Source organism: Zalophus californianus, chromosome 10 (genome assembly GCF_009762305.2).
Source record: "Zalophus californianus isolate mZalCal1 chromosome 10, mZalCal1.pri.v2, whole genome shotgun sequence".
Lineage (NCBI taxonomy): Eukaryota > Metazoa > Chordata > Mammalia > Carnivora > Otariidae > Zalophus > Zalophus californianus.
This window is the reverse complement of record NC_045604.1, coordinates 5,734,309-5,760,693: the sequence shown is the minus strand read 5'-3', so window position 1 is coordinate 5,760,693 and position 26,385 is coordinate 5,734,309. Positions and strand designations below refer to the sequence as shown.

General features: G+C 43.8%; 2 protein-coding genes across 4 annotated transcripts in view; one reads left to right on the top strand and one right to left on the bottom strand.

The window, feature by feature from the left end:
- Window positions 1-833: 833 nt before the first annotated feature.
- On the top strand, window positions 834-7,415 carry CFAP126 (cilia and flagella associated protein 126). 3 transcript variants are annotated; one of them, XM_027611246.2, is made up of 5 exons: window positions 834-2,674; window positions 3,877-3,939; window positions 4,144-4,224; window positions 4,727-4,903; window positions 5,212-7,415. In XM_027611246.2, the coding sequence occupies exons 1-5, from the start codon at window positions 2,648-2,650 to the stop codon at window positions 5,527-5,529; spliced, it is 666 nt and encodes a 221-aa protein (XP_027467047.1). In that variant the 5' UTR covers window positions 834-2,647; the 3' UTR covers window positions 5,530-7,415. The 3 variants fall into 3 exon arrangements, 2 of the variants coding, with proteins under 2 accessions (XP_027467047.1, XP_027467046.1); XM_027611245.2 differs by having other exon boundaries at window positions 5,209-7,415; XR_003523034.1 differs by having other exon boundaries at window positions 4,062-5,352.
- A 152-nt stretch (window positions 7,416-7,567) lies between these two features.
- The window catches only part of SDHC (succinate dehydrogenase complex subunit C), a 34,078-nt gene continuing 15,260 nt past the window's right edge, over window positions 7,568-26,385 (bottom strand). Inside the window, exons 4-6 of the mRNA XM_027611247.1 lie at window positions 24,483-24,544; window positions 11,430-11,593; window positions 7,568-8,406 (exon numbers count right to left, since the gene is read on the bottom strand). Of these exons, the coding sequence (XP_027467048.1) occupies window positions 8,302-8,406; window positions 11,430-11,593; window positions 24,483-24,544 (331 nt within the window). The 3' untranslated portion in view covers window positions 7,568-8,301. The remainder of the gene's footprint in view (window positions 8,407-11,429; window positions 11,594-24,482; window positions 24,545-26,385) is intronic.

Below are 26,385 nucleotides of genomic sequence, written 5' to 3'. Positions count from 1 at the left end.
CATCCAACATAAGAGACAATATAGTGTAATGGTTAAAATTGATGGCTCTAGAGTCAGAATACTTGGGATTAAATGCTGGCCCTACCCCTTACTGTGTATGCCCCAGTTTCCTTGACCGGGGTGGTTGTAAGAACAAAATGAGAAAATGTAACAAAAAGCAATTAGAACCGTGGCTGGCATATAGTAATTATGTTCATTCTTATTATCATATTGACAAAAACGGTAAAAACAGTAGTGTGGGAAAGAGGACTGGGCCTCTCAGATACGGTCCGTTGATGTATAAACTGGCACAATGTCTTTGGCAACTTGCATTCTAATTGCGCAAGCCATTTGACTTTGCAATTCACTTTTAGAAATGCATCGTATCGATCACATGTCCATAAAATTATAACCTATCTATATATATTCATAAAGATATATATATATATATATATAGCTTTTCAGTGCAAGGCTGTCTATAGCAGGGGCGCCTGGGTGGCTCAGTCAGTTAAGTGTCCAGCTCGGTTTCCACTCAGGTCATGATCTCAGTTTTGGGAGATTAAGCCCCGTGATGAGCTCCCCACTCAGCGAGGAGTCTGCCTCCCCTCGCTCTCCTCCTCTGCCCCTCCCCCTGCTCACGCACTCTCTCTCTCAAATAAATCTTTTTTTTATTTTTATTTTTAAAGATTTTACTTATTTATCTGACAGACAGAGACATAGCAAGAAAGGGAACACAAGCAGGGGGAGTGAGAGAGGGAGAAGCAGGCCTCCCGCCGAGCAGGGAGCCGGATGCAGGGCTGGATCCCAGGCCCCTGGGATCATGACCTGAGCCGAAGGCAGACGCTTAACGACTGAGCCACCCAGGCGCCCCTCAAATAAACAAATCTTAAAAAGAATGTCTATAAGAACAAAAGACTGGAAATAACCTAACTGGTCATCCAAATGGGACTAAATAAATACTTGATGGTGTATCCTAAAATGGAATAATATACTATCATGAAAAAAACATCCCCAAGATAGTAAAAAAACAATCACAGAACAATGTGGAGATCTTGCTTGCCACTGTTAGTGTTAGAATGCATAGAAGATTTCTGGAAGGAGACACAAGAAATAGTAAAGGTAGTTACTATCGTAAGAGTAACACCAATCGCCTCTGAGGAGCAAGACTGGGAGTTGAAGTCAGATGGAGATTTGCTTTCCATTAAACATCCTTCTGTAAAAATGGAATGATTCCCCCCACGTACATTACTTTTTCCATTAAACAAAAACTAGTTGATTTTTTAAAGTAAGAGTGCAGTCATCAGATAATCTTACAACTCTATCGGAAAAGCATACCAGCTGAAGACAGAAGTTCTAAGAGAAATGCTGGTTGTTTGGCTATCCCTGGCTTTGAGGACACAATGGACATCCTAGAGCAAAGTCCTTGGTTCTGAAGGCTATCAATCTAGAGCGCTGGGAACCACAGGGATACACAGGAGCCCGCTTTCCAGACCTCACGCTCTCCCGCTGTCTCCCGTGTGAGCCTACCGAACAAGGGCTGTGTTACCTCCCTCTCCCCAAGTGTAGGAGTGCTCTTATACTGTGTGTGTCAGTTGGGAGGGTGACTTTGGGGGGGAAACTGGGACAACTGTCCCCCTATAATGCTCTCTTGGTTCTCAGTGATTTTGAACAACTTACTTGTTTTTTCCTTTCATCTTCACATCTTACGTTATAAATAGACTTACAACTCATAAGGCAGTTTCACTTTCTCATTAATTCTGACAACCCAGGAGATGGATGTGATAATGCCATTTCAGACAAGCCTCGGAGGGGTTGCCCAGTCCCTCCAGTATTAGGTTTGTGTCCTGGCACCACCACTGAGCTCTCCAAACCTGGCACTTTCCACAGCATCGCTTTCTCCATCCCTGCCCAGTCTCCCGCCACTGGCTCCCAATTCTGCCTCACCCCTGACAGCACCACGCACCTGTGGTCTTAGGCCCTGCGATCCTAGAGGGAGGGAGAACAGAGTCATTCAAGGACAAAGGACAAGACATGCTTTTTCCTTCTGGAGATAAATCTGAGTCGCTTTTTAAAACATTATTCCTTTGTTCCTCTGAGAAAATGAAGAAGTAGACCCTATAAACTGAGTCTCACCAGTACCTACTATGCAGTGATACTGACCAGCCACCTCCCACTTTATCCCACGTACCCTGTAAAGGCAGCTAAGTTATCTTCACAATATAAATGAGTCTACAGAACTTAGAAGGGGAGCCAATCGTTTAATGTCACACATCTCCTATGATGCTACGTCGAGTGAGGACTCCAACCCCAGCGCCTGGCTCTCAAGTCCGGGGTACATTCCAGCACACTGCCCCCAAAACACAGTGCTTGGTGTTCTACGGTTTGTTAAGATGGTTAAAGACCACAGTCAAGGACAATCCAGAAGTTCTTAAGTAGGGTTAAGTTATGCTATTATAAAGACAGGGCCACTCTTCGGCTCATTTTTTCATATTTATTTACTTTGTCTCTCGTTATCTCTAAAATGAAAACAAACCTGAATTTCCGGGGAAAGGTTGGGGCAGTGTCATCCAAGAAAGTAAGTAACAAGTAGAAGGGGCCGGCAGGCCTGGAAGGTCCGCCTTCCACGGTTGCCAGGCAACAAAGGTAAACAGCACAGAGTGGCAGGATCATGGCCACTAACTACAGTGCCAACCAGGTAAGCTCTTTCCCCATCTCTAACATTGAATTTTGCGTTTGGACTGACCCTCCCAGAGGATTCTGATTATTGAATGAATAGCTGAACATGGGGTGAGATGGTATTTTTCACTTCTTTAGCTTGACAGGTAGCGAGGGCACGTGGACAAGCAAAAGGCCTCTCAGGGTTGTTTGTAGGATCTACATAAGAGGTCAGCAGGGTTTCTTCTGTAAAGGGTCAAAGGGTAAATATTTTATTTTTAGGGCCATGTTGCAAAATCAGAGATGTTTTGTAGGTACTTAACAATAGCAAGAGAAAATATTTTTCCATAAATTTTTTGACAAAATTGAAAATATTGTAACTTAATTTTTTGCAATACTAGTGAAAAAATAGAATTCTTTTGGGATGAGGAAACACTTTACTTCATTGGGATGCAAAGCTACCGTTCCCTTTTATCAAATCAATTGCAAATATCCATCTGTAAAAAGCATTCTTTGCTTTCTCAGGTCATCCCAAGACAGACAGGAGGATGGATTGGGCCCATGGGCCACATTTGCCCACCCCTGGTCTAGACCAGGACTGCCCAATAAATAGATAATGCGAGTCACAAATGTAATTTAAACTTCTCTAGTAGCTATATGAAAAACACTAAAAAAATAAAATTAACCTTAATAATATATTTAACCTGGTAAGTCTAAAATATTATTTCAATGTTTAATCAATATTTTTTATTAAGATTTTATTTATTTGAGAGAGAGAGAATGAGAGATAGCATGAGAGGGAAGAGGGTCAGAGGGAGAAGCAGACTCCCTGCTGAGCAGGGAGCCCGATGTGGGACTCGATCCCGGGACTCCAGGATCATGACCTGAGCCGAAGGCAGTTGCTTAACCAACTGAGCCACCCAGGCGCCCTGTTTAATCAATATTTAAAAAGGTATAATAAGATGCTTACGTTCTCTTTTTTTGTACTAACTCTCCGAAATTACAAAGCATCTCCATTGGGACTAGTCACATTTCATGTGTCCGATAACCACATGGGGCTAGCGGTGCCATGTTGAACAGTACACATTTAGACCAAAACATGACATCCCTTCTATAGTGAGTTAAAGCCTAGCTCGCCTGTTCAGGTCTTTGGTCCTCAACTCTAAAGAACTGTGCCTCGTCATCATTTCCCGGGCACAGGGCCTTCGAGCCTCACAGGGATTCTCATCTTTCTCTCCACAGTATGAGAAAGCTTTCTCACCCAAGTACCTAGGGAACTGGTCTCCCGCCAAGCCAACAAAAGAGGTATTGCATGTGCAGTGCTCCCAGAGCACCAGTTTCTGATTCTTTCCACCACGTTCTCTGTAACTCACTGGCACCTAATTCCTTTAGCCACCTCTAAATTCCCATATTCTCCTCTCCCTCAGCCCTTAACTTGAACCCCTTGGACACCTTCAGTCTCTTTTCCACTCCGTTTTCACAAGCAGCTCTCTCCTCACCTCCACCCAGAGAATTTCTTCCCATGAAGGCTACACTCAGATTATCGTCAATGATCGCGGTCATCTGTTGCCGTCGGTGCCCCGTTCCAAGGTGAGATACTGATCCCCACTCCTAGTGAGGAAGGTGAAGAACTGGGGCACGGGACCGGAATAACCGAGATGGGAGGTTTGCAATCTAGCACGGCCACTATCTGGAAATTAAAGTTCAATCTAATTCCCACTGCAACATGACTGCCCCCAAACTTCGAGCCAGTTTATCCAACACGATAGAGCTGTACTTAGCACCCGGAACGCCTTAAACTGACGAATGAACGCCTTCGCACGATGACACTTACGCAGTGAGTACTCTGCTAGACTAGCCTAAGGACATGGAATTTAAGTTAAGCCATGAGAGTTAATGTGATGAAAAAATCAGGGTAACCTAAATGAAAAGGGGGTAAAGGATGAGTGGGGAGACTGGGAGACTGTGCTTTCAGTCTGATTTCATTACCATGCATCCCAAGGGTGAAGGGTGGAAGGAAGACAACAGACCTGCCAATAGGCCAGCAGTCCTGGGAGAAGCCTGTTGAAGAACCTCGTCTTCTTCCTTTTAGGCAAGTCCTTGGGGATCTTTCATGGGTACCTGGCAAATGCCTCTGAAGATACCCCCTGCTCGGGTGACCCTGACCTCCCGTACAATTGCTGGTGCTGCCTCCCTCACCAAATGGATACAGAAAAATCCTGATTTGCTCAAGGCCTCCAATGGGCTGCGTCCTGAAATCTTAGGCAAGGTATCTATTCCTCCCACCTAGCCTCAAATCCTATTACCTGCATTTCTTTTCAACCTTAAAAAATGCCTGTTATACCACCACTATCCCAGCAGGGGGAACCTTTAACCAACTCTGTCTTACCCTATCTAGTCGTGTCTTCTCACACCTAAAGAGATGTGCTAAGGACATATTCCCCTCACAGTACAAAATGATCTGATCTGACCTTTTGTCCATGGTATAGGGAGAAAGGGAGTGAGAATTCTAAGATGGATTGGGAATGATCTAGGCCTGACCAGAAACATGACTGTCTCTCCCATTCTACCCAGCAGCCTCATGATCCAGACGGTCAGAGAAAACTTGGGAAGCTTACCACAAAAACTGTACAACAAGCCTCGAGTCCAACCATAATTCCCAGCTCCTCAGCTGTAAATCTCAATTCCCCAGACCAACCCCAAAGCTCACACCCCTCTGCAGGTCACACTCCAGGTCCCCAAAGCCCAGCCAACTCTCTCAAGAGCCCACCAGGGAGCCCATGCATGCTAGAACACTGGGCAGGTCCTAATTCAGCTGCGGTCCAGAAATACAAACCTGGAATTCCAGAGGCACCAAGGGACCACACTGAGAAAACTTGTCTAGAGACTGAGTGATGTAAGCAGGACCCCCAGTGAGGGACGTAGAAAGGGGAATTATAGGGTGGGAATAAAGGCAAACTTGGAAAATAAACATCATTTGTTGAATCTATTACTGATTTGGATGTTTTTTTCCTCCTGGTATGGCTGTCTCTTGTAACCCATGACTAGGAGGCGGGTTGGGGGAAATAGAGTAGGAAAAAGAACCCGGCAGTGGCTTGAGGTGGAACACATTTTTACAAGGATTGAGTCAGCTATCCTCCAAAAGTGACCAAGAGGAAGCTGGTCTGAACTGTAGCAAAAGAAACCTCAGGGGCGCCTGGGTGGTTCAGTCGTTAAGCGTCTGCCTTTGGCTCAGGTCATGGTCCCGGGGTCCTGGGACCGAGCCCTGCATCGGGCTCCCTGCTCCGCGGGAGGCCTGCTTCTCCCTCTTCCACTCCCCCTGCTTGTGTTCCCTCTCTCACTGTGTCTCTCTCTGTCAAATAAATAAATAAAATCTTAAAAAAAAAAAAAAAAGAAAAACCTCAAAGAACCAGTCTCTCACCTCCAGCCCCTCATTTTTCATCCTGAGCATGCACAACTACTTCTAAGTCAGAAATACGATTGTTTGGTAGAGAATGCATATGCATATCTGGAGAAGATGGAGGAAGAAAAGGGAAGGGAAGCCAGAGTAGAAGACATTATCCTTGTCTACGACTTCACGTCTGACGACAGAACACACGGGGAAGACAAACTAGAGAGAGTTATAAAAGTAAAACTCAAGCAAAAGTACATACACAGTTTGCAAAGTGAAAACACAGCAGTGACTGGAAGTCAGAGAAGAAAAAGAGAGAGATGGTACGTAGAAATTTAGGGCAGAATAACAAACACGAGGACTACTGTACCCCAACCCCAATCAAAAAGGGGTAAGAAGTTCCCTATCCACTTCCCAGCTTCCAACATCTGCTTATCATTCTCCTATTCTGTGGGCTTCCTGCCGATGGCTGTTCAGTGTAATACCCTTGCCAAACCCCTCCCAGCTCCAATGCCAAAGTGTTCCCTCATGAACCCTTGTCCCCTACTCCAAGGACAAGTACAGAGGACATGGGGTTTAAGCTGGAGGAAGGCTACAAAGGCTTCCCAGGGCTAGCCCAGCAAGAAAGGAGAAGTGATCGTCACGTAAAGGAGAAGACCACTTGGGAGCCGAGAGGAAGACTGTTGAGGCAGCAGGTCGTCCTGTCCAGCTGCCACCAATTACAGTCACCGCTCCTCCTCTCCCACCCGCTGCTTTAACGGGCTGGCCAGCAACTCCGACAAGATAGATCTGCTACCCTTGCGTTTCCAAAAACTATCAAAACAGCACTCCTGCCAAGGGAGTTAGAGATTCAAGAGGCTGGCCCATATGGATTTTAAAAGCAGCAAGCTTGGGACACCTCGGTGGCTCAGTCATTAAGCGTCTGCCTTCGGCTCAGGTCATGATCCCAGGGTCCTCGGATCGAGCCCCGCATCAGGCTCTCTGCTCAGCAAGGAGCCTGCTTCTCCCTCTCCCACTCCCCCTGCTTGTGTTCCCTCTCTCACTGTGTCTCTCTCTGTCAAATAAATAAATGAAATCTTTAAAAAATAAATAAAAGCAGCAAGCTTTCCCGTTACATTACAAATTTTTCCTCTCTTATCTCTACTCTCCTTTCTCTACCAGTCTACATACTTAGCTCATCATCCCTTAGCTGCCACCTCCACTGGTCCTCTGGCTCCCTTACTGGATCATCATTTGCTGAATTGTACCCTGAGGTTTATGAGCAGTTCTCAGTGGAATTCTGGAGCCTGTGATAATGCAAAGCTTCCACATGCTTAACCTCCTTTCTCTTGCTCCTTCCTTCTCCGAGGCTTCTGCATGATAGTCGATCTCTGGCTACTTGCATTTGATTCCCTAAACACTGTTCCAACTGTCAGCCGCAGGACAAGCTGATTCCCTCCCAAGAAAGGTCAGATTGGGGGATGTAAATGCCTGAGACCAGAGGGAGAGGGAGGAAATTGGATCCTCCCCAACCGCCATTCTCTTGGTTTCTCTAGATTTCAGTCAAAGACAAAATGAGTATTTTAATTCAGTTTCAGAAACAGATGTCACATGAATTTGGATTAGAAAAGAGGCTTGTTTTTCCAGAAATGCAGGGGGGGGGGGAATAACCCTCAATAGGTTCACTGTAATCTTCTGGATCTTCCTTTTGCATTAAAAGCTATATATCTTCTCCCCAAAACACCTGCTTTCAGAGTCAACTGACCCTCTTCATCTCCAGCTAGCTGGGACAGGCTAATTCCCCTCCACCCCCATCCCTCTTCTTTTAGTCATACTGTGTGGGAAGACCCTGGGCTCTGACCAATGAACACAACTGTCCTTTAAGCTAGCAACCCACAGGCAACGGCACCCAAAGCCCCACAGCAGAGGCCACAGAGCCTCCACTGTTTCCACTGTCTTGGGAAGAAGGAGCCAAAAGCTGACCATCAGCACAAATCAAGGCCCAATATGGAGAGAGAATGAGGGCTTCCAGGCCCAGAGAAGGCTGCAAGCTGGGGGCAGGAAAAGGGAAGTTTTGAGTCATTGCATCTTTCGAAACAAGGGAGGAAACCGGACCCTCTTCCACTGCTTGGGTTCTAGGAGGTACTCTACTGTCACTAAGCTCCGAGGGGATGTGCAAGCACAAAAGGGTCTAAATAAATCGGGAGAACTCTGTCTTGGCTGGAGAAGAGAGTGACAAACAGGAAGACAGGTCAGTGAACCATTTATGAGAAGACAATGCTGGGAACTTCAGGTCTTCACATGGCTGCCAGCCCTACAGAGGACAACACAGTAAGAACCAAGACAGCCACTCCCGACTGGTACAGCTGGGGAATCTTCAGGCCTTTCCCTAGGTCCCATATCTGCAGAAAAAAGAAAAGAAAAAAAAGAGAAGAAAGAATTTCAGCCATCAGGGCCCTGGGTACTCTCCTTTCTGAGAAAGGAGCTCCACCTCATGGAACAGGCAACTGGTCTTGGCGTGGTTCTAGGGAAAAGCACTTCTCCTGGACCCTGCCTTTCTCAAACCCACAACGTGGTACCTACCACCCACTTGTCCCAGTGACAGAAAAGGCATATATACAAAGTATAGCCCCTATATACAAAAGCTTCCAGACTAAAGAGATAAAACTTTCCCTCATGGAACAAAACCAAATCAATGTTTCCCAAAGTGTGTTCCTCCATAAACTAGTTCTTCAGAATGCTAAAAGGTGTTGCATGGGGGAGAAAAGTTCCATGGTCGAATAAATTTAGTAAACATTTAACTGCAAGACTTTTGAAACAATTTATTAACATACATGGGGAAGTTCCAACAGGGATATAAGATACATGGTTTCTTAGATACAGTCAATCACAGAACCACCACCACCTCCCCCCACCCCTGCCTTTGAGAAGTAACATTCAGTCAGAGAACTAGAATTCTGAAAAACCCTCTGGGATCTAGAACACTACTTCTCAATTTTGTTTGCCAGTATATTTACAGCAAAAGTTCATGAAAGAATAAGCAATATTTACCATTAGTATGTATGCTGCATTCTATATATTATGTGCTGTTAAATTTCTGGGGTTTTTTGTTTTTTGTTTTTAAAGTAAGCTCTACACCCAATGTGGGGCTTAAACCCACGACCCCAAGATCAAAAGCCACACTCTCCACCAACTGAGCCAGCCAGGAGCCCCTAAATTTCTGGATGTGTTGGTAATAACCCACTAAATTGGTTTTCTACCCACTACATCAAAAACCAGGGTTTTAAAAACACTGATCTAGCCTCTCCTGCACCCCAGGGATACTAACCTATTATACTCTAAGTCACTAAAAGATCCCCTAGGGCAAAAGTAGAATTTTTAGGTTCTACACTTTCCATACTTGACTACCTGGATATAACACAAACACCCACACTCTGAATGTTAAACTAAATCAGGAGTACTTAAGAGAAAATTTAGAGAGAACCAGAGGGGGAGGGGGTGGGGGGGGTAGAGAATCAAGGCTCTACTTAGATCAGATTAGGAGTCAAGCAAATCCCACATAGAGCTGCTTTGCTTATATAGGCACAGTGTTTTACCAAAAAAAATGGAGTCCTACTGGCGGGTGGTGATGGGGGGTACTCTCTAGAAGGCCAGAGATCTGGTCACTTCCCACTCTTCTATCAATTCCACTCCCCTCTCCCCATTAGATCTTCTGGAAAGGCAACTATCAAGCTCAGAGGGCAAGAGCTATGACTGTCTGTCATGGAGAACAGATCAAATCCTGTCCCACACTCAGAGCCAGTACTTGCTACAAGAAAAAATAAAAGCAGAGTTAAGGAGTAAGAAAAGCCTTTAGGCTCCTCACTTCTCTCAACGAAGAGATTACCATTACAGGCAGGAACCAGGGCAGAAAAACCTTGACTGAGTTCTGAGATTTTACAAAACCTCTTCCCCTTCCCTCCCCACAGACTGAGACAAAACCAAATATATGGTAAGCCCTGCTAGAGCCCGGATGTGAACAGAGGAAGCTGATCAGCTGACTTTCATTAGAGAGACTGGTTCTGTGGAATAAGAAGTCTAATGGAAATGCCCTCCTTCTCTATCCCCTCCCGGAGCGAAGTGAATTCATTGTGAATCAAACTTAACACTGCCCCAGGGAACAGTTGATAGATACACTTAATAGGTCATTTAGTCTCTCACTTTTCTGATTCCATTAAACTGTCTATTGGACCAGACTGAAATCCACAGTGTGTGCCTCTAGATTCTGATGTGGAAATTATTAAAGGTCAGATTAAGGCAAGAGTATCCATCCGACAGATGGCTCAGGTTAGGAAGGAACTGGAAGACAAGAAAGAATGGAGTCATAATTGTCTTCCTGGGAAAGAAAGCAATACTAGGGGTAGGGAGACCACAAAACATGGAATCTTAAAATGCTGGAGGAGGGACTCATCTCTGACCTGGGGCAGGCATGATTAAGCTTTAATTCCATTATATAAAGAGAAGGAGGTGGTGCCTGGGTGGCTCAGTGGTTAAGCGTCTGCCTTCAGCTCAGGTCATGATCCCGAGAGAGAGAGAGAGAAGGAGGGGCTCCTGGGTGGCTCAATCAGTTAAGTGTCCGACTCTTGGTTTCGGCTTAGGTCAGATTTCAGGGTGCTGGGATCGAGCCCCATGTTGGGCTCCTCACTCAGTACAGAGTCTGCCTGTCCCTCTCCCTCTGCTCTTCCCTGGCTCGTGAGTGTGCCCTGAGTACATGTGCATGCACTCTCTCTCTCTCAAATAACTAAACTAAAAAATAGTAACAAAAGTTAAAAAAGAGAGAGCGAGAGAAGGAGAAAAGTCATGTAGGAGGAAGCATGGACAGTTTTCAGGCCATCAAAAGATTCCTAACCCCAATATTAAAATCTGGGATCCTAGGTATCCAGTTACTGTTAAAGTTGGCCTCATTTTCTCCAAGAGCTCAACAAAAACCAAAAGCAGTTAATGCAATCCAATGTCAAGATAACTAAAGTTAACATATTCAACTCCAACTGAACTTGTCACCCTGGGTTGACAGGAATGTTAGACTGAAAGCAGCAACCATCTAGCTCAGAATTGAAACCCCAAGGTCTAGAATAGGGCCTGACACATCAGAGGGATGACCTGGCTTCAGGGGTCTCTTTTAGCAACACGCCCCCTTAAAAATAGAACAGTTCACACCAAGACACTGCAAGTACCTGCCAGGCCTACACCCAGAGCTCAGCGGGATCCCCAGCAGGGCTGCCAGGAGTGCACACGGATCTAGTTCAGCTCTCCCCAGGAGCCCCTGAGCAAAGGTCCAGACAACTAACTTTAGGAGTAGCACTAAACCCCGGCAATGAAGTAGAGAATCCCACACTTCCCTACACTCCCTTCACCCAGAAAATGTATAAACCAACCATTAACTTACCAAGTGTCGGATCCCATTCCAGGTGTGATACATGAGCGGGAAGACAAGTGCAAACTTGGCCGTGTAGATCAGTGATGGCCCCAGACACAGGGACTTCACAAGTTCCAAATGAGACTCAAAGTTCCCAGGGATCAACAGGGCCGACAAGCCAAAGAGAGAGACCCCTGAGGAGAAAACCAAGTAAGCCCATTAAAGCTGTCCACCTGCGACCACTACTAAAACACATAAAACTGGGTTCTCTGACAGGCCCTGGCACCTCATACAATTCTGACCCATTGTGAAATGGGGAAGATTTAAACTAGTGTTCATGTCTGTAGTGGGAGGTAGGCTACTTGGGACCTGACCCTAATCTCTTAAATTTGCCATACAGGTTAGCATTATTATTCCTCCTTCGAACATTCCTCTCGACAAAAACTTCACCTGCCACTTTATAAGTCACCTTCTGACGGCACCTACATTATCATCTCCATAAGAAAAAGTAAAAACAGTATATCCAGTCCAAGGTAAAGAATCATTCAGATCTCTACCACACACACACAAAATGTAACGCAAAATGGATCGGAGAGCTGAACGTAAGAGCTAAAATATTAAAACTCTGAGAAGAAACCACAGGAGTCAATCTTCATGACCCTATATTAGGCACTGGTTTCTTAGATACGGTGCCAAAACCATCGTAACAAAAGAATAAATTGGATTTTATCAAAATTAAAAATTTTTGTGCTGCAAACAAACAATGTCATTAAGAAAGTAAAAAGATGAACAAAAGGCACAGCACAGGGAACACAGTCAATGGTAGTGTGCTAGGGTGCGTGCGGACAGATGGTGGCTGCAACTGTGCTGAGCACAGCCTACTGTACCGAGGAGCTAACCCAGTACGCCGTACACCTGAAACCAATGTACCATGGTAGGCCACGATCCTCAAATTGGAAAAAGAAGTAAGAAGACAACACAGAGTGAGAGAAAATATTTGCAGATCATATGTCTGTAAGGGACACGTATCCAGAATATACTGAAGACTCTTACAACTCAATAATAAAAAGACAAACCAATTTAAAAATGGACAAAGGATCTAAATAGGTATCTCTCCAAACATAGATAATTAAATGGCCAATAAGTATACGAAAAGATGCTCAACACCATTAGCCGTTAGGGAAATGCAAATCAAAACCTCAATGAGAGACAGCCCGGGTGACAGAGTCAGTTGAGCATCTGCCTTCGGCTCAGGTCATTTTCCCAGGGTCCTGGGATCAAGTCCTGCATCAGGCTCTCTGCTCAGCGGGGAGTTGCTTCTCCCTTTCGCTTTCCTTCTGCGCTCTCCCTCTCTAATAAATAAAATCTTAAAAAAAAAAAAACAAACCACGATGAGATGCTACTTCACACCTACTAGGATGTTATAATATATAAATATAAAATTATGTGCATTTATATAAGATATACACATTTATATAAATACCAAATGTGTTTAATTTTTTTTCCTAGACAGAGAGAGACTATGCGAGCAAGTGAGCAGGGGGGGAGGGGCAGAGGGAGAAGGAGAGAGAGAATCTTAAGCCTAGCATGGAGCCCGATGCAGGACTCCTGAGATCATGACCTGAGCTAAAATGAAGTCAGACGCTTAACCAACTGAGCTACCCAGATGCCCCTCAAATATAGCTGAATTATATTTAATTAATTAATTTATTTTTAACACTTTATTTATTTGACAGAGAGAGAGACAGCGAGAGAGGGAACACAAGCAGGGGGAGTGGGGGAGGGAGAAGCAGGCCTCCCTCAGAGCGAGGAGCCCGATGCGGGGCTCGATCCCAGGACCCTGAGATCATGACCTGAGCTGAAGGCAGACGCTTAATGACTGAGCCACCCAGGCGCCCCTAATTTATATTTAATAACATAAATATAAAAAAACAGATAATAACAAGTGTTGGCAAGGATGTAGAGAAATTAGGATCTCACATATTGCTGGTGGGAATGTGAAATGGTACAGCCACTTTGGAAAACAATCTGGCAGTTTCTCAAAACGTTGACAGAATTAGGGATGGCTGGGTGGCTCAGTGGGTTAAGTGTCTGCTTTCAGCTTGGGTCATGATCCTGGAGTCCCGGGACTGAGCCCCACATCAGGCTCCCCGCTCAGCAGGGAGCTTCCTTTTCCCTCTGACCCTCCCCCATCTCATGCACTCTTTCTCTCAAATAAATAAATATTTAAAACAAAAAAGAAGCTTATGGTTTAGTAGGGGAGACACTTAAGTAAATCAATCTACAGTCCAAGGTAAGGTGCTGGAGGGCACTAGCACCGTAACAAAGGCGTATGTGTGCATGGGGTGCTCAGGAACACACAGAACAATCGAAATCCATCTGGTCGGAGGGGCAGAGTATCCTGAAAAGCTTTTTCCCAGAGGTGTATTTAAGCTAAGTTTTGAGAGAAGAGATGAGGGGGCAGAGAAGTGCGGAGTGGCAGGACACAATCGAGGAGGGCCTTACAAGCTAAACTACAGATTTTAAACTTGATCCTGCCAGGCAAGGAGGACAGATTTCATCCTGGTGCCAAACACAGTTCATCTCAGTGCCAACCCTCATCAATTAATAATGGCTATCTAAAGTGCTTTAGGAAGACATATAGATGGCCAACACATACATGAAAAGATGCACAGTATCATTAATCATCAGGGAAATGCAAATCAAAACCAATATGAGGTATCACCTCACACCAGTCAGAATGCCTAGTATCCAAAAGAGAAGAAATACCAAGTGCCGGCAAGGACGTGGGGAAAAGAGAACCCTTGCACACCGGTGATGGGAATGTAAATGGGTACAAACACTGTGGGAAACAGTACGGAGGTTCCTCAAAATATTAAAAACAGAAATACCATATAATCCAGTAATTCCACTACTGGATATTTACCCAAAGAAAACAAAAACACTAATGCAGGGCGCCTGGCTGGCTCAGTCGGAGGAGCATGACTCTTGACCTCAGGGTCGTGAGTTCAAGCCCCATGTTGGGTGTAGAGATTACTAAAAATAAATAACAACAATAACAAAAACACTAATCCCCTATGTTTATGGCAACATTATTTACAATGGAAGATATGGAAGCAGCCCAAGCGTCCATCAGTAGATGTATGGACAAAGATGTGGTATATGTACACAGTAGAAGATCACTCAGGCATAAAGAAGAATGAGATCTGGGGGCGCCTGGGTGGCTCAGTCGTTAAGCATCTGCCTTCAGCTCAGGTCATGATCCCAGGGTCCTGGGATCAAGCCCTGCATCGGGCTCCCTGCTCAGTGGGAAGCCTGCTTCTCCCTCTCCCACTCCCGCTGCTTGTGTTCCCTCTCTCGCTGTGTGTCTCTGTCAAATAAATAAATAAAATCTTAAAAAAAAAAAAAAAAAAGAATGAGATCTGCCATCTGCAACAACATGGATGGGCCAAGAGTGTATTATGCTAAGAAATAAGTTAGCTAGAAAAAGACGAATGCCAGGTGCCTGGGTGGTTCAGTCGGTTAAGTGTCTGCCTTCGGCTCAGGTCATGATCCCAGGGTCCTGGGATCAAGTCCCACATTGGGCTCCCTGCTCAGCAGGGAATCTGCTTCTCCCTCTGCCCTGCCCCACCCCCCACCCCGTGTGCTCGTATTCTCTCTCAAAAACAAAACCTTAAAAAGAAAAAGACAAATACCATATGATTTCACTTATATGTGGAATCTAAAAAACAAAGCAAACAAACAAATGGACTCTTAAATACAGAGAACAAACTCATGGTTGCCAGAGGGGAAGTGGGTGGGGGAACAGGTGAAATACATGAAGGGGATTAAGAGGTACAAACTTCCAGTTATGAAGTAAATAAATCAGAGATGAAAAGTCCAGCATAAGGAATATAGTTGAATATAGGGACTATTGTAAAGACACTATATGGTGACAGGTGGCGACTTCACTTATCCTGAGCCCTGAGTAATGTATACAGTTGTCAAATCAATATACTGTATACCTGAAATTAAAAAAAAAAAAAAAAAAGGTGTTATAGTGGGAAGGATTCTTAGGCTGTATCATATACAGAAACAATGACCTGCCCTGGCCCCAGAAGGAGGGGAAGGTTACTTGGGTCAAATACTGCCATTCCTAATGGGACTGATAAATCATTAAGAGTTTTAAACTGGACAGTGATATGGTCAGATACACCCTTTGAAAAGGTCAACTTGGCAGCAACAGGGGGACAGATGAGAGGAGTCGGTAGAGGCAGACAGTCTGAATAGGATGCTGTGGTAATTCCAAGTCTCCCGTGGATGAAGGGGAGGGCTTGACTGAAGACAGTAACAGGGAGAATAAAGAATGGAAAATTTGGAAAATTTGGGGATTTGGGGTAAATGAGGTAAGTCAAGGATGGTGGTTTACAAGGGCTGACTAGATAATGCCCTTCACCCACACAGGGAACGAAGGAAATGCAGGCCGTTTTTAGTTTCACTTTTGATTTGTCTGAGGATGATGCCGATCAATTGAGAGTACCACTAAGTTGGAGGTACCTACGGAACAGCACGTGAGGATACGCAATAAGCAGCTGACTAAAGGCCTAAAGCTAACTGGGCTCTGGCTTAAAGACACAGATTTGAGGGTCACCTGCATCTAAGCGATGAGTGAAGTCTGAAGTGTGGATGGGGCAACTGGGGGAGGTGAAGTCCTCGAGGGCAAGGGCCATGGCTCCTCATTTCTGGAAGCACCACAGTTCACACAGAGAGCAACACAAAACAGGTTCTCAATGCTACTGGGTCAGGAAGTACAGCTGGTAACGTGGGACCCGTGACTAGAGACTGAAGTGGGGGGCCATCTTGTGGGGCTGTGCCCTTAACCTGTGGGGGTCTGCACTAACTCTGAGTAGTGAGTATCAGTGCTGCACTGAATTGGAGACACCCAGTTGGTGCCTGGAGAATTGGAAAATTTGTTGTTAATGGGAAGAACACGCATTTGGTGTCAGAAGTGTTGTGAGTAAAAACAGTTCAGAAAAGGGCCTTTTTGAAAGAACAGGGCAGCCAATACAGTCTCTCTTCTAATTACATCTGGATTGGAATTTGTGTAATGATCCCCAGATCTCCCTGACCTCCCAGAGACATCACTTACTTTTTCAGATTATAAACCAGAGACATCACTTGCTTTTTCAGATTATAAAAACACTGCAAAGAACTACAACATTATAGAAATGTATGGTTTAGAAAAGTTCTCCATAATCCCACACCACTCAGAGATAAACCATTTTGTGTACATCCAGAGACACTGTGTCATTTTATGTTTTTAAGTACCAAACCCATCAGAAAAATACCACCTATTTCAAATATGTTTATTGCTACAGCCACCATTCACTAAAACTTACATAATTATTTAATCTTCCTAACAATCTGAAAAATTAGTAGCACTTTCATTTCACTAACAGCTGAAGAAATGAGGTTCAGAAACATTAAGCATATCCAAGTTTACTGAGCATTAAGTGAATAGGCTGGGATTCGAACACAAAACTCAGATTCTTTCCACTAACACCACACTTTTTTCTTAAGCACCTATAAACTCCTGACTCATAACTGTTCTTTTAGACTTGCTGGTGTTTCCATGGTTTAAAAAATATCGATCTTGAAAAACCTGGTGTAGCAGAATGGTGTCAAGAACATCTGATTTATTTTGAGACATTCGTTTGCTTTTGAATTAACTGACAAAATTCCATTAACATTCATAGAAGCAAAGGCTGAAGACATTGCTGTTCACCTCCCGGGATTTCCATTAGTTTTGACTCTGGAAGGTTATCTGAGAGTAGGTGGTGTTATTCTAAGATGAGGCAGTCCTATCACTCTGGTCTTCTAAGAGGTTAGTGTTGCTATGAGCGGCCCTCCCTGGGACTCAGTGGTCCGACTGCTGTCACGTTGGGTGCATAGATCAGGGCTGAGTCTGTCCGGATATCTAAGGCACATGTGTGGCTGTTGAAGTTTCGGAGCTGCGGGTTTGCACTGAAATTCAAAGAACAGTGGAGGGGCCCCCTAACCTCCTATCTGTCCAGACTGTCAAAGATCCTTGAATCCTCTTGGGTCATATCTTCTTCCTAAATCTTCTCAAACTAGCTCAGTTCATGGTACCTCAGTGTTTTCAGTAATTTTTTTTCAGAGTGCCCCTAAGCCAAAAGAAATACCTAACGGTTGTTTCTTAAGTAATTCGATTCAAGCAACTCAAGTATTTATGTCCTAACAATTTCGTAGCCATTTGAAAGAAAAAAATCATCACCATAATAGAAAAATTTTAAAAATTTCACTCTTAAATAACCACAATTATTTACTAATGAGATGTATACACTGTTGGATAGAGAACATATCTAACCCTGAGTATCAGACTGAACATCAGCATCATTCCCTGCTCCACACTGACTTTCATACAGGCCAGGCTGAAGAATCAGCCTGTCAGTGAGAGCCTGTGGGGATACACAGGCAAACCTGTTGCTCAGGCAGTCAGCTTCTTTTCTGGAAAAGCTGAAGGCCTTCCATACAGACTTATAAGGTAACCAGTGGAACTCCGAAGTGGCTGTTTTTTTCTTCTGGACTTTCCATGAGATGGGCCATTAGTCACTGATTCTCAACTGTGATGTGTTATGTATACATTAGGAATCCTGGTCACTGAGGTGGTGTAGAGAAAGTGGTGAGAACACCACCTCTGGCGAAAGGCAACGTGAGCTCAGTTCCCCCTCTGCCACTAACCAGCTACTGTTTCCTCACTTCCTCTACTGCTTATATTAATAATGCATTGTTCGGACTGTGAGAATTAAGTCCTAGACATGAAGTTCCTGATACAGGCCTGGTAGTGATTACGATTTACATTAATGCTTGGAATATTTACTTCTATACCATTCAGTAAATGTCTGATCATTCGTAGTTGAAAGTCTCGCTCTCAGCCTCTCCTGCTTCACGAGTGCGACAGCTCTGTCCTCGCATTACCAAGATGACACGGCCTGGCAAGGCTGACAGTCGCCGGAAGAGAAAATGCGTCTTCTTCTCAGAGCAGGAACCCTCCTGCCCCCACTCCACCCCGACCCCCAGAGGCGGCAGGGAAGCCACAGGCATGACTTAACACGATGAGATTACTGTGAGGACATTTCAGCTAAAAGAGCAATCAGGGGCCGTCACCCCGAGTTTTAATCATCACTTGGACAGCTCCACCAAGGCTCTTTCACATGTTTTCATTTTCACCTGCAGTGACATCTGCAGGGGCTTGCTGGGAAGAAGTGTGTGAGAGAGCTTACGGAGGGTCCTGGAAGTGGCCGCAGGGCTTCCGGACAACCCGCCCAGTGCTGTGTATACTGCATTTCACTGCCATGGAGGAGGCTGGAGCTCGTCCCGGCAGCCAAGCGAAAGCACCATTTAATTTGTCTTGGCAATTAGACGGGACAGCTTTGTTTTCCCAATTTACGTCGTTTAGCTGTTAGAGGGGTCCCTCCTCAGGAGCTGAGGTTGTAGGAGGAGAGGCTATTGCGTGCTTCCCAGTATCCTAGACATCAGAGGAGAATTTAGGAAATCGCATATTTGGTTTCCTCTCATATATTTTTCACTTGTAATGAGGAAAGCTTTGGCCAGTCACTTCTGATTGGATAAACTGATTGCTATTCCTTGTTCAAAGATGTGATACGAGGGCGCCTGGGTGGCTCAGTTGGTTAAGCGACTGCCTTCGGCTCAGGTCATGATCCTGGAATCCCGGGATCGAGTCCCACAGCAGGGAGCCCTGCTTCTCCCTCTGACCCTCTTCCCTCTCGTGCTATCTCTCATTCTCTCTCTCTCAAATAAATAAATAAAATCTTAAAAAAAAAAAAGATGTGATACGATAAGAAATATCTATTTGGTCTTTTCCCCCAGTTCCTGGCACACAGATTCTGAAACCTTTGGAACCTCTAGAGTGATGAAGAGTGCCTTTAGTATGCTATTGGGATGACTGGTGGATGGGGGCCTGTTGCCAGAAAGACCAAGGCATGACTGAGGGTTGAAACTTTCATCCCCATCCCCACCCCCCAGGTATCTGCAAAGGAGTGGCTGGTGATTGAGCTAATGGTCAATGATTTAAGCAATCTTGCCTAGGTGATGAAACCTCCATAAAAACCCCTGAACTATAGGGTTTGGACAGCTTTCAAGTTGTGGAACACATCAAGGTGCTGACAGGGTGGTGTTAAAAGAAACCACAGGCCTAACATCGTGACATGTTAGGCCAAATCAGCAAACCTAACTTAATGCCTAACCTAACTGCAGTTTCAAGTCCCCAGGAGTGTAACCTTTAACCAGTCAACACGGAACTTCCTGGTCAATGCTAGGACATTTACTGATAGATACCTTCCACTCCCCTTAGGAGGACAACCCTGCCTAAACAATGCATTCCTCGCTAATAAATTCCTTTCTTTCCTTCCTTCTTCTTTCTTTAAAGATTTTAACTAATCGCTACACCCAACATGGGTCTCCAACTCACAACCTCAAGATCAAGAGCCACATGACTGAGCCAGCCAGGTGCCCCTATTTGTTGTTGTTGTTGTTAAGCCTTCTCTCTACCTTTAAAAACTTCTTTTGTTTAGCTCAGCAGAGCATCTCTCTCCTCACTAGATGTGATGCTGCCAATTCATGAATCAATGAATAAAACCAATTAGATCTTCCTATTTACACAGCTGCATTCTGGTGTTATTTTTTTTTTTTTTTAAACTAATGATGTTATTTGAGAGAGAGAATGAGAGAGAGAGAGAACACATGAGAGGGGGGAGGGGCAGAGGGAGAAGCAGACTCCCCGCTGAGCAGGGAGCCCGATGTGGGACTCGATCCCGGGACTCCAGGATCATGACCTGAGCCAAAGGCAGTCGCTTAACCAACTGAGCCACCCAGGCGCCCTATTCTGGTGTTATTTAACACCAGAAAGGGCATGGAAGCTCCATGCCTACTCCCCCTCTCCTCCCCTATACCTTGCCCTACATTTCTCTTCCATTTGGCTGTTCTGAGTTGCATCCTTCATTTAAAAAAATCAGTAAATGTAAGTAAAGTGTTTTCATGAGCTCAGAGGTAGAGAGAAAATCTTAAGCAGGCTCCACACCCAGCACAGAGCCTGATGCGGGGCTCGATCTCACAACCCTGAGATGATGACTTAAGACAAAATCAAGAGTTGGATGCTTAACCAACTGAGCCACCTAGGTACCCCTATAAAGTTCTTTTTGATTAAATTCTATTTTAAAGTCAAACTAGTGTCATCAAACTTTTTGGTTCAACATGTTTTTTAGAATTTATATATTGCAAATTTATATATACTGCAAAATCTCTACAGTCTGGATAAATACCTTGGTCATGGATTTGTTCTGGCAGCCTATCTTATTACTGGAACAAATAAGAACAGGAACTTTTTTTTTTTTTTTAAATGTAATCTCTATGCCCAGTGGGGGCTTGAACCCATGACCATGATCCCAAGATCAAGAGTTGTGTGCTCTACCAACTTAGCCACCCAGGCACCCTGGGAACAGGAGCCTTTTATGACATCCAACAGTCTACAGGATCAAGTTCCAACTTCTCTGCGGGGCAGTCAAAGTCCTTTACTGTTTGGCACACTTTTCAGCCTTACCTTCTGCCACTTTTCCCATAAATACTACTCTCAAACAATCAGACCCAGTCATCACTATCCAGTGACTCTGGACGCTTCCCAACCACTAGGCCTTTGCATAAGGTAGTTTCTCTGTTAATAAGGTAGTTTCTCTGTTAAATGCATCCTCTACCTCCTCTTCATGAATTCTCCTACTCATCCTTCTTCAAGCTCTCCAACTCCTTCAGAGATGGTCTCTCCTCAGGGATCCCTTAGCTCTAGTAAAAAGTTATAACAGGGGTGCCTGCGTGGTGCAGTCAGTTGGGCACCCAACTCTTGATTTCGGCTCAGGTTGTGATCTCAGGGTCGTGGGATCGAGCCCTACGCCAAGCCCCACATTGGGCTCCACGCTCAGTGCAAAGTCTGTTTAAGATTCTCTATCCCTCTCCCTCTGCCCTTCCCCACTGCACACCCTCTCTCTCTCTCCCCCTCTCTAAAATACATACATAAATCTTTTTAAAGTTATCACAGTGCATCATAAATATTTATTTGTATTACTCCTTAGACTCCTCTGCCCTCGAGGGTAGAGGCTATTACTATCAGTCTCTAATTTCTAATGCATAGCAGGAAACTAATTAGAAGGCAGGAAGAATGAACAGTTCTGAAATGACCACCATGAGCAAAATGAGTCAGATGGGCATATTCTTTTAGTAAACAGAGATCCAAGTACCTACTGAGTGCTCGCTAGAGGGTGCGAACGGTAAAGAAGAGAGATGTAGTCCCCACTCTCTGAAGAGTCTGCAGTCTCGTAAAAGAGACAGATTTATAAACAAAATAATTATAAATATATAATAAAAGCTCTGAAATAAACAACCAGTACAGTAAGAACTATAAAAGAACAGTGTTGTGACACAGAAAATTAACAAAAGAACTAGAACCAGAAACTCCTTCTTCAGAGATGGTGGTAAACAAAGTACTGTTTTTAAGCTGACAATTCTGTTCCGATCGAAAGGATAAAGAGGAAGTAACCATGCATGGCACAGCAAAGGGTAGGGGTAGACATTTCAGATTAAGGGACTAAAACATGCAATGGCCAGAGCCATTGTCAGTGAGAAAGAGTTTTGCTCATTCAAAGGAATTCAAAGACCAGGGTGGCAGAGCACAGGAGCAAGGGGAGGCAAGGCAGAGGTGAGCTCGACAAGGCCAGATCAGGCAGCACACTTTCTGCCACAATGGAAATTTGAATTGTAATCTAAGTGCAAAGGCAAATACAGTAATAGGATGATTCTAAGTGTGACATGATTCAATTTATTTTCATAAGCTTTTTGTTTTTCCTGCTGTTATGTGAAAAAGAGACTGGAAGACAGCCACAAGAATGCAAAGATCATAGTTGCTGGGATTGACTTCATTTCAGGCCAAATGATCCAATTCTTCTCACCATTTGGTCCAGTGCACATCATCTTCTAAGAGACTGCTGCCCTTCAGTTTATTGTGCTTCTCATCCCTGTTTTCATAAGTCAACATCCAACATATGCTTTCTTGAAATTCCATCAATTCTGGTATAGGCTTTATTAATATGCTCATTTTATAAGGAATAAACCGAGGTTTAGAGAGTTGACTAAGATGCCTATGTCAACCATCTAGCAAAAACCGGTTCCCTTCCAGTTCTGAATGGACCTTCAGCATTCGAGGGAAACATGAGAACTACTACCATATGTAAAAACAGCCATTATGTTCTATCACAGGATTAGGGGACAAGGTTAGGGAAAAACTGAATAAACACTGATGAATACAAGGTCATTCAAGGGGATTAAGATAGAAAAAATAAATGATTATTAAGTACACTTGTGAAAAAAATATATCAACCTCAGCTATGTTTGGCAAACTAATACTTTTTTGTCATTATCGTCTATGAAAGAGTCAATTCCCCTTTCTCATTCAGTGGTAATAAATACACGGACATAAAAAAGGAATCTAGGGGCGCCTGGGTGGCTCAGTCCATTAAGCATCTGCCTTCGGCTGAGGTCACAATCCCGGAGTCCCGGGATCGAGCCCCATGTTGGGCTCCCTGCTCAGTGGGGAGTCTGCTTCTGCTTCTCCCTCTCCCTCTCCCCCTCCCCCTGCTCCATTCTCTCTCCCTCAAATAAACAAAATCTTTAAAAAAAAAAGGGGGGGACTCTAAAGCCTAATAAACTACTCTTGTTATCTCAATGATTTTTAGGATTAAGTCTGCTCATCAATACCACCAAACTAAGTGTAAAGTATCAATCTAACAATTATAAGATTCTAGGTAAGCAGAAATAAAGTAACCATGAATTTACAGCTAGAAGAGCCTAATCCTGAAATGTATCGTATTCTTTCAGTCCAAGTGGGTTAAAAACCAGAAACTATACACAGATTCCCTGGCAACAGCAATCATCCTTATACCTGGATTCCATCATCCCAACCAAAGGAATGATAATATAGGAATGATAACATCAGGTCTTGGATAGGAGTTCCTAACCCTACTTGATTTTCAACAAAACAAATCTGATTTTGAATGGCAAAAACGTGATGTTAGAGCATTTCTGCCAGTGTCTCAGCAGCAGCTCCCTAAATACAGGGTCCCTCCACTTGAGCCACCAGTCCTACTGATGACCACTTCAGTAAAAACAGAGTCTACAGGAGCCCAGGGGGGCCCTGAAAAATATTAGAGAAAACAGATATATGTCCATGTTTCCAGGACAAGCCAGGGAAAATTTTTAAATATAGCTGATCCTCTTGTAAAGCATCTCTCTATTGTGGAATGATGCATCAGATCCCAAAACCTAATTATAATCTGCACACTTCCTACCTGTAATAAACTTTACTACCTGAAATGGACGCACTATCTAGGACCAGCATACAATTCATACTATATAAGTAAATAAATAGACATTCTGGGCTGTAAATGAAGATTTTGTGAAATTGGAGATTGACTTAATCTTTTTGGGCCTGATCAATTCTAGGTGATAAAGAATGGGTGCTAAAACGGAGTTTCTGGAAGAATAAGGTTGATGACTAATCTTGGACTGTGTTTGGTCAATGTTTAGTCAGCTAGCCCACCTTTATGACATTTCTATCTCTGCTCTCTGCAATTTCAATAACTATAACATCAGGATGTGCTAGGGATGATTTAAAAACTTGCTAAGTAGGGGCACCTGGCTGGCTCAGTCGGAAGAGTACGCAACTCTTAATCTCAGGGTTGTGAGTTCAAGACCCACATGGGGTGTAGAGATTGCTTAAATTAAAAAAAACTTAAAAAAAAAAAAACTGGCTAAGAACGTGCGCACACTGGAAACTCAGAATGAACTGTTAAAGGAATGAATGAACAATAAGCTTAAAAGGACTCATCATTTTCTTTAAATCAAGTTGCTGATTTGTAGAGGAGGCAGTGCTAAGAGCCACAGAAACAGCAAAGTTCTTCGAAGGGTGTGTGTGTGTGCACGTGTGCACACATACGTGCGCATAAATACACATCTACATACCTGCACTCAAGGCCACACCAGTACCACGGTGGCAAATGGACATCGCCATGGGAAGAGACCAACTGCGAAGAAATACACAAAGGCAATTAAAAAAGGGAAAATATGACACCATAAGAGAGACTCCATTTTGGCGAAGAGAATATGAACCACTTTGGAAATAGGCACTATTTACACATAAAAACAAAACAGCTTTTGCATTCTTGTGTTTCCACTATCTAGTTTGAACATACGAAAACTGATTTATTTCAGGAGAAGCATCCCTCCTTTTACCAGAAGAAAATCAATCACAACTCAAAACTCCTCTTTTCATAAGAAGAAACAACGTGAGTGGGTCAAAGACACCAATTAAAGTTGCATCTACCTAGAATAATCACTAGAATACAACCACCTGAGTCCTTCCTTGTGCCAGTCAAAAGACTGAAGTAAAAGGAAAACGAAGTGAGTTTTGTTGATCTAGTTTCATAGAATATACAGTCACCCTTGAACTCTTTCTTATTTTTTATTATGTGCCCATAAATATTCACACTGAGCATACCATTTATTCCCTAATAAACTACCTATCCCAAATTTTTAAATCCAATTTTCCTGGATTTAGTAAATGTTTAATCCACGGTCATTTCTAAATACTTTGTCATCAAACCCCTTTCTAAATCATGTTCTGAACCATTAATTTGCCAGAGCATTTCTGTAGAAGGACAACTAACACTGCTATATTCTAGACCTATCTTTTTTTTTTTTTTAAGATTTTTATTTATTTATTTGACAGAGACAGCAAGAGAGGGAACACAAGCAGGGGTAGTGGGAGAGGGAGAAGCAGGCTTCCCGCCGAGCAGGGAGCCCGATGCGGGGCTCCATCCCAGGACCCTGGGATCAAGATCTGAGCCTAAGGCAGACGCTTAATGACTGAGCCACCCAGGCGCCCCTGGACCTAGTTCTCGTGCTCGAGAGGATTGGTTAGTGAAATGGAAACAACGGGAGTCTATGGATAAAGTTAACATTCATCTTGGAAAGTCTGCTTAGACAGGAAAAGCTGAGCATAGTCAGATCATATTTTCAACACTCTACAGGGAAGCTACTCAAGTAGGCTGAAAAAAATCTCAAAAAGAAATTCTAACTATGTAATGAAAATGGTCACAGTAAGAAAGGAGTTATGTCCAAAGAAACCCAAAATACTGGCTAGACACCACTCTGCTTAACTCAGACTTAACAGGATAAATATAAAAGGCAGAAGAAGAGCCACATAACAAAGGACAAGCAGAGAACAATGACATAATTTGGTTAGATAAATCAGGAGACTAAAACCCAGAATGAGCTGAGGCTTGCAAAAAATGTCAAGGACAACAAAAAGGGGCTTTTAAAATTGTATTCAGAGAAAGAAAGCCTCCTAACCAGGATGGACAATTTTGTGTTAATAGATGACAGAGTACAAAGCAGATTGCTCAACTATTTTATTTGTCAAAGAGAATGATTATCAGACTGAAAAAGAACAAATATTGATTTGAGAGAACTGAAAAAAACAGAGGTGGGGAAATTGTAAGACACTGCTTAGCATTCCAAATGGACTTAGGGCTCGCGGCCAGCGAATGAAATCCCATGACCGGAAGAGCTACCAGATGAAGCGTGCGCACGGCTCTGGATATTTAGAAATACTGAAGTGGAAAATGGGGGTGAGACGAGAAACTGCTGCAGTCAAACATGACCCTAATTTTCAAATATGGTTACAACCACAGCCTGGGTCAGCTGAGTGCTGAGGAGGTAAGGAGATTTTATTTCCTAAACAACCACAGTACTATTTCCAGTCCCACATGACCTTCCAGAGTCTTGTCACTCCTTATCAGGCACGTAAGTATTGTGCCCCTTGAACCTGGGCAGAACTTCATGATTGATGGCCTCAAGAAAGAGA

What these genes read in the sequence shown, in the direction of transcription:
- CFAP126 (XM_027611245.2), top strand. Translation starts at nt 2,648, where the DNA reads ATGGCCACTAACTACAGTGCCAACCAG. An exon ending in CTAACTACAGTGCCAACCAG is followed by an intron (nt 2,675 to 3,876) that starts GTAAGCTCTTTC and finishes TTCTCTCCACAG; the next exon opens with TATGAGAAAGCTTTCTCACC. An exon ending in GTCCTGAAATCTTAGGCAAG is followed by an intron (nt 4,904 to 5,208) that starts GTATCTATTCCT and finishes CATTCTACCCAG; the next exon opens with CAGCCTCATGATCCAGACGG.